The sequence below is a fragment of the Triturus cristatus genome, chromosome 11 (genome assembly GCF_964204655.1).
Source record: "Triturus cristatus chromosome 11, aTriCri1.1, whole genome shotgun sequence".
NCBI lineage: Eukaryota > Metazoa > Chordata > Amphibia > Caudata > Salamandridae > Triturus > Triturus cristatus.
Genome location: NC_140594.1, coordinates 241,764,979 through 241,778,613, shown reverse-complemented (window position 1 = coordinate 241,778,613; position 13,635 = coordinate 241,764,979). Strand labels below are relative to the sequence as shown.

Below are 13,635 nucleotides of genomic sequence, written 5' to 3'. Positions count from 1 at the left end.
GAACTCCCAAAAAGTGCTGGATGGAGAGACAGATGTATTGGAGTGCCCAGAGTTGCTGTGTTTGGCTGAGTGACAACTATGTTGTCCACATGACAACATAGTTGTCATGTGGACCTTCTGAACCAACAAATATTTTCCTTTAGACACTGATGAGAAATGATAATTCCCACATGCAAAAGCAAGCCTATATTGGATCTGAAACAGAGAGATCTGCAATGAATGCCTTCTTATGAGGAAAATGTTCCAGAGGGAAGTCTTGTGAGGATCAGCATACTGCTTAGAAAGAGCACTGCATGCTGACATCGCAATCCTGTTGGCTCGGTTTCTTGGAATCGGGGTACAATTAAGCTGGATGCAGTCTTGCATCAATTTCATATGTGGGTCTCGAGTCTGCAGCTTAATGATAGAAACAGATGAGAAGTGACAGTGGGTGCATTGCCTTCCTGGCCTAGAAAAGACCCACTATTTCCCAGGAGGATTATATCGTAAGCAATGATTGATAAGCATAACTAAACGTTTATTACTGAATGAGACAGGAAAGCAAAATCTTACCTCTAACTTTTCTAGAATCAGTAGTAAAAGAGCCAGTTGGTATCGAGAGATCACACAGGAGGAGAACTGACCAATGCCATAACATACACAACTCAGATTCACTTGCTTAACAGAACAGACTTCAGCAACTATTTCAAATACAGGTTCCGGCTGACTTCTCTTTTCTTTCACCTGCTCAAGGCAGTTATTAAAGCATTCGTGGATGGTACCTGCAAATCAGAACAACATATACATACCACAGATTACAACCATGCTCCATTGTACACCCGCATAACAGAATGTTATTAACTTGTTAAACTACAAGAGCAACAACACAGCATTACAGGAAGTTCAAAACTAAGTGCCTATCCAAGTGGGACAGTTACTATGTGACAGCATTTAGTTCATTTCTACACTATTAAAAATACATTTTGCACAAATGACAGTGAATACCAGACTATATGCATTGTGGAAGACCGGATACAAATAATGGGAACGGGGAGGCCAATCTGCAAAATATGCTCCTGAAAAAATAGATTTTGTTGTACTTAAAAACAATGCCCAACTCCTTGCAAAAACAGACATGTACTGGACCTTGTTGGGTGAAGGCCTGTTTTTCTATGAATTATTCCATAACTTTTATGATGGCAGATGATTCTTTTTATTCTGGATTTTCACCAGCTCATGGATCTAAATCAGACTTCATTGGGAGCTGGATGGATGATCTTCTAAAGTAAGAAAGGCCCAACCTACCTCAACAACCCAGACCCATCTCGAATGACCCATTCCTAAAACAAAACAAAAGGGCAAATTTCTCCCAGATGCCAACCTTCCTGGAAAATAATGTGCTACTGTCTGACAAAAAAAGTCTCATTCTGCCTTATCAACAGAATAAACATCCTATCCATACTTCCATTCACCGCTACACAATTTAGAATCAAGACAGGTGTTACTCAAGGATCAATTATCTCACTACTCCTTTTCACCATTTACATCAGTTCACTTGCAGAACTCTTCAAATCCTGCCATCTGAAGGCTGCAAGTATAACTATGCTGACAATATCAATGTAATTTCTAAAGTGGAAAAGCTTAATGACCTTGAAGTTTCAAATCTACATGACTATTTCAGAGGCACTGACTAGAAGTAAAAAGAAACTTTTAATCCAAACACATAAAACAGTAAGTGCCAGATGTATGAACACATTTTCCCATAGACACGGAAGGAGTAAAACTGTTTAATACATCTGGCCCCAAAATTCTAAAATGCGATCAACTGACAATCCAGCTCAAAGAATTGGGAGCACCACCAACAAATTAAACAGAAGGAAACCTAGGAACCACAATGGACTCAGGTTGAACCTTGATCCCTCAAGTTAACCAAAATCTAAATTTCATAGCATGCAGATGATTCACCACCTTCTTCCCTCATCATATCAAGACTGCATTATGCCAATAGCTTGTATCATAGAATATTAATTTCAGATATGAAATGCCTCCATCCACTGGATCTAGAAGGCAGTGAAAAGACAATTGCATATGTAAAGATGTGAGGCCATATCTCTCATGTGCTGAAGCCTTTCATTGGCTTTCCTGTCACTAGGTAATCTAGTTTCAAAATGCATTACCATTAGGGAAATAACGGAAAAGGACCTATGTTCCTGGAGATGAAGCTAAAGCAATGCTCTCAGAAAAGGACATCACAAAACGCTAGCACCACAATTAATCTTTCCACCCTATAAAAAAAAAAAAAAAGACATTTGGCGCCAGATCCTTTTCTGTCTTAGCTGCTAATTTACGGAACTCAAGAATACGAGCCACCGATGGTTGCCTAAAAATCAGGAGAATGCTGAAGAAGTGACTTTTCCCCCCATCTGAATTTACTGATCATAAGCAAAGAATATTACTCTATCCATCGGCATGATAGGAATACTAAAATCTTAGTTAGTACAACACTCACAACGGAGTCCAAATAGCAACCCTTCAGTATCAAACAGTCACAATGGAAAATTCCACAAGAAATTTGTTCTCAATGACAACTACAGCAGAAATAACTCTGATCATGCAACCTAAGGCATAAGAAGATAGGGAAAGGGTCCTTATCGCTATTGAAGCATACTACTTTTTGACTCAAAACATTCCCACAGCCTTTTTAGAAACTGTAAAACAAATATTGCAGAATTTTACACCTGCATGACCCCTGGATGTCAGTCGTAAAGGTGGCCCTGCTAGAATGTGCAGGAACTACAAAATAAACAATTTTTCCCTCCGAGAAATGTTTTTTGCTGTTCAATCTACCACAATTTAATACTACAGCTTTGAACTTTCATTTTCATCTTACTGAAAGGAGGGACCTTGTACTACTCTATATAACAAATCTATATCCTAAAATAACATAGTTAAAAACTGTACATCAACGATATGACAATGTATTATCTGTATGGCTGACTACAAACAGCATGACAATCTACCATTCATACTATAACAATTCTTAATACCGGGAAGAATTTTATTAGCTTAAGCGCAGGAAATTAGGATCACACACAAAATTTGTACAATCCTGCACTAATCTGCATTACAAGAATATTTTGAAATGCACAGCACTGAATGGAAACTGCATAGCTAACTACAACACTTATATTTGCCTAATCAATAACATTGGGCTTCTAAAGAGTAGTGTGCTACTTATTTGCAAAGTTCTTCAGTGACTCATCAGGGAGAGAGAGCGCCGTACAATTACTCATACCATACATGAGGACAGTGACAAAGGCACTGATATTATTTCTCAACCGCTGCCTTTAATACGATGAACATGTCTAGATTACAGCAGGACTGCCCTAGAGATCTTGCACATAATTGGCTGGTGGCATATATTACATACAGATCTCACCCTGACCCAATATCAATGTGCCTTACATCCCTTGAATTGCAGGTTACTTCAGGACACTCTGGAAAGGCCCCCAACCTGTTCACGATCTTGTCACTGATAATTTCCCTGCAGACCAAACCCATGCAAGGTTTCACTAACAAGTAGTCTTCCGTTAACATTAAGATTTTTCAACATTATTCATAATCAAAGCAAGGACACAGTCTAGTGAAATCTCTAAATATATATACATATATTCTCAGAAGCTAAAACTAAAACGCTTAATATGAAAAAGCACGTCATAAATGTACAATCTTGCAAGTCATAACACAGAAGGGATAATTAGGCTTGTTACTGTAGCAATGATTGCAGGGAGTTGGTGTCTTGTTGGATCAGGACCTTGGGAATGGCCCAGCAGAAGCTCTGTGGGACAAGGATTTTGAGTCCCTTGAAACACTCCTTTCATTGACTCTTCGGTGACTCTCAGCGCTGGTGTGCTCTGAAAGGTCTTTTTACTTGTTATGGGGCTGAATGCAGGCTAGGGCCAAACATTTACATATAACTTTCTGCTTTGGTAATCAGGCCTGTAAGTCAGGGACTAAGCTCTCTGCCTCTGCATAGGCAAACTGCTTGGAGAGATACATGACCAGTGTACACAGATGGATTTATTATTAGCAAATACTTCTACCCACAGAGAGTCTTGAGTGATAAGCTTATAAATCCACAATGACTGATGAGAGGATATGCTGATCCTGGTGATTCCACTGTTGTTTTCATTGAGCCTTCCTCGTGCCCATACCCTCCGGTTATGCCAGCACAGGTTTAAAGCGTGCCCATGCCAATAAAATACAAGAGAAAGACCAATGTACGCAGAACGGATAGAAAGATTGATAAGCTGCAGCATTTTACATTCAGCAGCTTCCGGCTTCCTGGAGCCATTAGGAAGGAGGAGACAACTACAATAGTCTTGCAGAGTTTTTCTGGTAGAAAACAGATTCTAGTGAGCATAAACACCATAACTCAGTTTACAATTCTTAGTTTCTTTGAAAATGATGCACGTTATTAACAGACTGCCAGAGTTGTAGTATTTTAGGAGAGACTTGATATGAATATAAAAATATGAGCCTCTTATCCGTTAATGCTCTCAGACCTCTATTCCCCTCTACCACTAGCCAGCAAAAAGTAACAGGTGCTGTTGGTGGATGCCACATATAAAAAGTCAATTCCAGCTATCCTAATGCGCATCAGAAGACTATTGGAATATTTTAAGTTACTTACTTTGGAATAACGCCCACAGCTCAGAAGATCTAAGTTCTTCTCTATGGAAAGAACAGGTTAGACGCAATGTAACTCTTGGAAGGCAAAAATAAGTCTAATCATAACATACAATTAATTGAGGACTTTTGTGGGATTACAAAAGGGTTTTTAGGAATAACACTGACACGAGATTAGTCATATACTGTGTGTAGAGATGCTGAACTCAGGAGGACTGTTTTTTCTACCGACTGACTTAGAGTAAAATATTTAAAAGCAAACAGGTTTTAATCTACGACAACTCGTTTATCATTAAACACACATATACCTTGTTAAAACCCAAAAAACTTTGATGATGTCCTTGCATATCCAAGCAGTTTTTTGCTTAACATTTATATTTAGTTAAATAGCATATCAGTATCATAAAATACAAAAGATCCACACAAAAGGTGATACAATGTACAATGGAGTCTCTCAGACTTAAAAATCAATATCTCTGATAACAATTTAGGCAGCACAGTTCTTTCCACTTCATGGTTATTATTGGCAGCACAGATCTATAAAGCAATGGTTTAACACTATATTATATGCAGTAATCTCCTTTGCTCCATAAACTGTGTGATAGTCCCCTTTGAAAATATTTGTCAAAGCAAGAACATTTATAAAGACTTCCCCAACTTTCCCCTTTCTATATTCTATCTACCTGTACCTCTATCCCTCCCCAGATTGTGAATGCTAAATATTAACCAGCAACTACAATCTGCAAGGTGTACTCCATCCAGTCAATGCCATGTGAGAATTATACGGCTAAGCAAGGAACAACAACGCGTTCAAAGTGGCAGGTGAGACTTTACTTGTGATAACTTATTCAGACTGGCTCCTTGGCTAAGTTTAAAATATTCTGGTTATTCCATGGAAGGGGAAAATGCTTCCTCAAATGAGGATATTTATGGTAATACATCTACATAAATATTATGTGCAAATGCCCAGATTCCAGTTGGGCTTTTCCTTGAAAAACAGGAATGAGTAAAGCAACCAAAATAATACAGCATTGTGATAACATTCCTTTTAATTTCTATGTCAATTTTGCCAAGATACTGCAACACATGTATAAACTCATCTCAAAACACCCTGAAACGATAGATTATGATAGCGAAGAACTAGAAAACGATTCAGTGGGGGTAAATAGCATGGACAGGTATCAGAAAAACTATTTAAGATCAGACGTAATTTTCTGAAAACTGTGTAAGAATATCAGAAATGTGTTGGTGCGGAAGAGAGCAAAGAATTATATATGAAGGTAAATATAGCATTATTATTCAATAGATTTGTGTCATTTTTAGCAAAACATACATTTTAACAAACAATAAAAAGATTTAAAATACAAATTTCATTTAGCATACTTAAAAAAAAGTATCCGCGCTACTCACAATCTAAGGTGAATATAAAAAGAAAATGGATGAGGAAATACTAAGGGAGGTGTGAAGAATACATTTAAAAGGCAATGCAACAAAGTAAATGAATTTAAAGTGGGAATATACTAGGAGGAAGACGGACACTACCTAGTGAGGTGTGGAAAAGAAAAATCTACATGAAAGATAAATATTCAGAAATCCTGAACTGACTGAAACGCAGAAAATGCAGTCGATAGTCAAACCATAGAGCTGCAAAAAGGAATTTAGCAGCAGAAAAGGTTAAAGAGTGGGAAACTACAAGTATATGATACAGGTGAGATATGAAAAAACATAAGCAAGGAGTTTTTGATAAAGCAGAAGTTGTATTCAGAGAGGAGATAATACACGATGGAGCGCAACAGGAGGAAGGACAGCAAATCAGGTGGGAGGGGAAGAGAGCAATAGGGCAGCTTTGATGTAAACTTTGGCGCCAAGACTAGATTATCTCATTTGAGAAACAAAGACAGAAGTTCCATGATTCAACATTTGCACATCATCACAAAGTACAGAGAATACCATGTGTACTCTGCATCGTCCTAAACAAAAGTTATGCAAAGGGCATAAAACCACATTGGGAAAAGAGAATACTGTATAACTTCTACAGTCCCTTTATTAAATTATAATAAGAAAAGAGTCATTATCTGATTCAGTATAATTGGTTGTAGACAACCTTTTAAAAACAACCCTGGATAAATAAATAATGAAGACGAAGCTTACTAAGATGCTGGGAGGCATAAATAACAAACCAAATTTGAATGTTTTTCAGGGAATGTATTATTACAAGATGGATACAGTTTATAATTGAACTGACCACTATTTAGGACGTACAGACTCTAAAAACACCATCAGGACAAGCAGTGATGCTGAATAGATGAATAACTGCATGGTAAATTATCCAGTCATTCACGGGAAGAATGGTCATCATTAAGGGAAGATGAAATTCCTACTCCAAGTAAGGAAATCTGCGGTATTAAATATTAGCCCAAGAACAGAGCACAAGGGAATAACCAGGAGGGGACAGAAATGACCAGAAAGTCTAGTTCAAAAGAAGAAAGGCTATTAGGGAATACTAACTACAACAATAACATTTTACATAAAGAAAGAATGTTTATACTTACTACAAATTCAAATTACTTTGTATACCAAAATAGATAACCTCAAGTTAAACTGGGATTAAAATGTGTCATCACTGAAATAAATAAAGATCGACAATATGAGAAATCTCATCATACTAGATTAGAACGTTAAACTTGGCTGTAAATGACACACACAACCGCGGGCTGCTCCTCCGAAGCAGTAGTGGGGTGGGGAGGGGGGTAGAATTTTTTTTTTAAAAGAACACTTATCTGCCAGCCGGCTGCCGACTCTTTTCCGTCCTCTTCGTGGCTTTTGTTCAAACAGGAAGCAGGATAGGCTCCCCCATGCCAGTCACAAAGCTGCAATTCAGCATTGTGATTAGTCTGAGCGCCGTGGTTCAGTGCTCAGATGGGGAATGGGGGCCTGGGCATGTTCTCCACTGAGGGTGCAATGCAGCCCGAGTGGAGAACATGCAAAGTGTGCATGAATGTTTGGCCGGCCCCAGAGGATGCCACCACTCCCCTCCTGCCCCCCACCGCAAGAAGCCTAGCCGCACCTAACCAAACAGCCTCAGTACAGAAAAATAAAATGATTACATTGGGGAGCCTGGTTTATTTATTTGAATTTGCTGCCGTACTTGCCTGGATTAGTGCTGGGACCATTGGGCTGCTGGCGGGATTCGCGCTGCAGGCGCTTCTGTTTGGCCTGCCGCTCCTTCCTGCCGTTTGTTGCTGCTGGGGGTCAGAGCGGTTACCGAGTACGGGGAATTAGACTACACCCCCCAGAATCCTCGGACTGGTTACCGCCCACCCACACGCCCACCTACGCGGCCAGAGGCGTTAAATGCAAGCGGGCTCCCTCGGTGGAGCGGGAGCCTTGTTTATTTATTTGAATTTGCTGCCGTACTTGCCTGGATTAGTGCTGGGACCATTGGGCTGCTGGCGGGATTCGCGCTGCAGGCGCTTCTGTTTGGCCTGTCGCTCCTTCCTGCCGTTTGTTGCTGCTGGGGGTCAGAGCAGTTACCGAGTACGGGGAATTGGACTACACCCCCCAGAATCCTCGGACTGGTTACCGCCCCCCCACATGCCCACCTACGCGGCCGGAGGCGTTAAATGCAAGCGGGCTCCCTCCGCGTCGTGGGACGCGCGCGGGCGTAGCCGGGCTAAGCCCGGGCAAAGGGCGGGCCGTCCGGGGCAGGAGGAGGCAGGGCTGGGCCAGCCCCCTAACAACCAGCCGAGGTTGCAGATAACAAACTAAGGTACTGTCGCAATGTGCATATATTGAGACTATCGTGGCCCCTCATTATAAGACTTTGCTGCTAACACTTAGGAATCGAGTTCCTTGGAAGCCCGTTGTGGGGCTTACTTAGGGTTACATTACGTAGTGCTATTGACTTAACAACTTAATTAGTAGAATGGCCACCAAAGTTCAAACACGAGCTGCCAAAATAAGTAGTAAGGGACATCCTAATTTGAGACAGATGACCAATGCAAATGAAACCTCTCCCCAAATACCAGTGAAGCAGACTGCTATTGATAGTATGTTGCTCAAGGTAATTGGCGATGTGTCTAATGAAATTGAGCGCACGGAAAGACGCCTCTCACTAACCCCCCACCTGAGTCAATTCTCCTCACCTGATACCAATATGCCCCTCACCATTCGTGACTCACCCCGAGAGGCCCTGCCAATAATCACCACACCTGCACAGATAACTACTAATAGGGGCACACATGGAAATGGTGAAGGGGCTAAGATGCGAGTGGTTAAGAAAAAGGGGAAGAGCAAGAGGCAAGTTGGTTCCAGAAAGGTTAAAAGCGGTCCGGTCTTAAATCATTTAGATGATGTAGTTGTTGCAGATAGTAGTGATCAAGTTACGGACACCCAGGCCCCCCCCCGGGTGGGTGTCTAACATCATTAGCGGACTTCAGTCACATTTCGAGCAAATGATTAATGCCCAAATGAAACAAATTTTAAGTAGGTTGGATAAACTTGTATCTTTGGTGAAGTCAGGGGGAGGTAAGACGGGTAATGCTCCCTCACCACCAATGATCAATGATGCGGGCATAGAGCCAATGAGCATAAACCCTCTGACTGTACATATCACGCAGCCTAAGAAAAACATGCCCACCACTTTATTAGACGATGCTATAGCAGGGACTTCCAATATTAACACAAGACTATCATTACTGCCAATTCCAACTCAGTCACATCCAGATAGAACACATACAGGCCCTTCCTCGAATACAGTTTCTGCAAATTTGGTGCCAGCGCATCATTTGTCAGGCTTGCCCCAATCCACGGAAATACCCCTTCCCAAACCTGTCGATAATGGCCCCTGTATACATCTGCCCCCAGAGGCGGCCCCATACGTTATTGTACTTACAGGGGTCCCAGAATTAAGATCGGGCCACACAGAATTACACGACGAGCTTAAGAACAATGTCGCGTATTGGCTGAATAAGAATAGACCATTGTCCAGGGATGTACAGGGAGAAATTTTGCATGTAAGAAGGGTAAGGTGGCTGGGGAATAAACAGAAGAATGCAGTAGGTGATTGCGTGCTGGTAAATTTTAGGGACTAAAGAACTGTTGATTATATACTAAGTTGGGGCCCGGTTGCTCAAAGTAGCAGTATATGCTCTCTTCCTTTGGGGTCATTTTATGATAATGGTAGAAATACACGGTCTCGAAGCTGGGCCCCTCAAGACACAGACGAGCGCGTGTGGGGTAGCAAGGTTTACCAGGGAACAAAGTTATACGTCCCCCCGGGAAGAGGTAGGTTGCTCTTGAGAAATAGATTTGAGCCCCTTATGTCCCTGGAGGAGTTAGATTGACTACAAGGGGCAAAAGATTATGGTGAGCAAACTTCAGTAGAATTAGATACTGCTCAAATCATCCCCATTCCCATGGCCCCTTGTTACCCCAAGGCGACTAAAATCTGTAAGCTCCCAGATGAAATTACTGCATTCAGTTGCATAGCAGAAAATAGGCTGGGTAGTCCAGCAGGCTTACTTGTGGATGAGATCCCTGAAGAAGCAGTTTGTATGATTTCTCAGACACAGCACCCACAAGCTACTCAGATTCCATTAGTGTCTAATATAGATGTAAGTACTGGAACTTCTGAGTACATAATTTCTAATGACTCTGGTCCAAAAGTGAGACAATTGCAAGAAGGGATTGAAATAGTCTCATGGAACATAGCTGGGCTGGCTTCTAAATTTTGTAACCAGGAGTGGAGGAAATACATCACTAGATTTCATATAATTTGTCTGCAGGAAACTTGGGTGTTGGACCATAATCCCTTCCACCTCGCAGGGTATAAATGTTTTTTTGTTCCCGCAAAGAAATTGGCCCCGGGAAGAGCGATGGGGGGGCTAATCATCTATGTGGACCTGCAGTTAGATGGAGTGTGGACTGATTTAAACTGGAACTCAGACAATATACAAGCAATTAGGCTTCACGCAAGTAGGCTAAGAGTTATTTTTGATTAATATATACAATGCCACAGCGGGGCGTGGGAAGGGGCGTATAATACACGACTTGGACATTCGCCTGACCGGAGAGTTGAATAAAAGGAAGACAGCCATGGCCCCGTGTGTGGTTTTGGTAGGAGATCTAAATTGTCATTTGTGCTCTAATTTAAGACCGTTGGAGGGTGTTTGGTCTGGCTGTACTCTGGTAAAAGGGATACATTTTGAACACACTTTGGAAGGGATGGAGTTAGAGAGGGTTCTGGCAAATCACACGTTATGGCACACATTAGATTTGGTAGATCTCAAAGAAGGCTGCGAGGTTATACCAACATTTAAGGGAAGAGGGCATTGCTCCATCATAGATTATATAGTTGTCTCTCAGTTATTTTGGGATTGGATACACGAGGTAAGCACTGAATGGAGCATATTCAGTGACCATAACCCACTAGTTTTAAAGATTAAGAATTGGTCCTCCCGCAACATAAAGGAGAGGATCAAGACAACTAGTATAATGAGGGCGACTGACCAAGGGAGACGCCTTAGATGGGCAAAAGTGGATGGAGATTCCTTTTATAGATCTTTAATGCAGAAAGGTAAAGAGATGATCGGGGTGTGCTTGGATCCCGCACTGGAAGGACCCGATGTGGTCGAAGCTTTTGAGTCTATGGCACATCTTATAGACGGCCTGTTAAAATCATTCTCGAAATCGGAAGTAAAATCTTCCCCAAGATGGTTTGATAACAACTGTTCTCGGGCCCATAAAGATCTAAAAGAATGTTTAAAAATAGTCCCAAAAGACAAGAGGTGCATCGCACAGTGCAGGTCCGTATATAAAAAAGTAATTAAAGAAAGGAAAATGGCACTACAATCTCAGACATGGGATGATCTACGTGATGCCGCCGACAGAAGAGACTCAAGTGCATTCTGGAAAATTATTAACAAACCTTGTTTCCAGGATATCACTGCTCCAGTAATCTATCCTTCCAGATCAATGGTCTAATAATTTTAAATCATTGTATAATCACTCAGATGGAAACAGTAGGGGTGACGGGAGACCTTGCCCATGGGTGTCTAAAATAGAATTTACATTGGAGGAAATGGTAGTGGGCATTAAAGGCCTGACACAAAACAATGCCCCAGGCCCGGATGGAACCCCCCCTGATCTTTATTTAAGTAGGGTTGATCTCTGAGCCCCAATCCTTACAAGGGTAATTAACACAGCGATCGCAATAGGTATGCCACGTTCTTGGTCGGAGGCCACATTAGTCCCCATTTTTAAAAAGGGGAAAAAAGATGATCCGCAGTGTTATCGACCCATATCTTTAATTGATGTGACAGCTAAAGTTTTGGGGCGTGTAGTTTTAAATCGCCTATTAGATTGGGCCGTAGAACACCGAATAATTACGGATCTGCAATATGGGTTCAGGAGCGGAAAATCAACTACAGATCAATGCCTGAATCTCTACCTATTAGTGGCTAAATATACCGTTGCAAGTGATCAGGTTGTATATTTGGGGTTCATGGATCTCTCAGCCGCTTTTGATCATGTCAATAGGGAAAAGCTATGGGACATGATGATCACAGATTAGGGGTAGATCAGGGCCTAGTGGATATCTTAAGAGCACTCCACTGGAACACCTCTGCTAGGGTGCGCTTTAATTTGGAGGGTGATACTACGGCACCCTTCCCTTGCACGAGCGGGGTGAGACAGGGATGTATTTTGGCCCCGTTCCTGTTTTCTCTGTACATAAATGAGTTAGAACAGGCTTTGTGTAAATTGAATGTTGACACCCCTAGAGTAGGTTCCCGACCGGTCCCAGTGTTGTTGTATGCTGATGATGCGGTACTTTTAGCTCGCACACTTAAAGGCCTCCAGTGTTTATTAGATGGGTTTGTTAGTTTTATGGCCAATTTAGATTTATCTGCAAATCTATCTAAGTCTTACGTTTTACTGGCTGGGTCCAAACCTTGTAAAGAGTTTTCATATAAAATAGGCACACATAAAATGGAAAAGGTTAAGACATTTTCTTATCTGGGACTACTTTTTGATGGGCTTTTAAATTTGTAACTTTTAATTGAAGAGCGAAGCTCAAAATTCGTGGCATCCACAGGGGCGATAATGAGTTACGGGCGCAGGCTGGGTAGGTGGTCCCCAGAACAAGTAATGCACCTATATGGCTCAATCTGTTGCCCCAAAGTAATGTATGGGGCAGAAGTTTGGGGCTATGCACATACCCAGCAAATACAGATTGAGGAGAACAAGTTTCTGAGAAAGATCCTCCAAACCTCCCAAAGCATATCGGCTTATATCAGCCATGCCGAATTGGGAAGGGTATACATGGAAGACCTGATTAAGATTAGACCCCTCATGGCCTGGTTGAGAATCTGGACCAACACAGAGGCAGGTCTGAGCAGACAAATAATAAGAGACTGCTTGAACAGAGATAAGGGAATGTGTATCCCGTGGTTGAACTATGTAAGGACTGCTCTGGAGGGACTGGGTTGTAGGGACCTTTTTTATAATCCAACAACAATAATCCCTGAGGACAAACCCAGAATTAAAAGAATTTTTTATGAAAAAGAGAGTGTAGGTAGAGCGGCCCTCGAAGAATGCAAGCCCACAGTTTCTGCCCACAGTATGGTAAAGACAGTAGAAGGAATGGAACCGTATCTCGCCCTTATGTGTAATGCTCAAGACAGGTTCTTAATTACTCGCTTCAGGTTCAACCTCTTACACCATTTGTTGGCCGATCCACATGGTTTTACAGTTACAGTTGAACAGAAGGGTACCTGCGGCTGCGACAATAGGTCTCCGCAGGATACCCTTCACTTTGTTTTATTATGCCCTTTTTATTCGGTACCCAGACGTAGATTTTTTAATAAGGATTTTTAAACCAATGAAGTTTAGACATGCTAAGGTTGCTCTTTTATATTTACAAAGGTCTGAGAACCCACTAACATTGGCCTGCACTATAAACTTTAT

The 13,635-nt window shown here is 41.5% G+C and overlaps 1 protein-coding gene across 2 annotated transcripts in view; it reads right to left on the bottom strand.

Annotated features, from left to right (window-relative positions):
- The window catches only part of SRRD (SRR1 domain containing), a 106,862-nt gene that overhangs the window by 69,806 nt on the left and 23,421 nt on the right, over window positions 1–13,635 (bottom strand). For both annotated transcript variants that reach the window (XM_085635660.1, XM_085635659.1), the window contains exons 4-5: window positions 4,673–4,713; window positions 553–761 (exon numbers count right to left, since the gene is read on the bottom strand). In XM_085635660.1, the coding sequence (XP_085491786.1) occupies window positions 553–761; window positions 4,673–4,713 (250 nt within the window). The remainder of the gene's footprint in view (window positions 1–552; window positions 762–4,672; window positions 4,714–13,635) is intronic.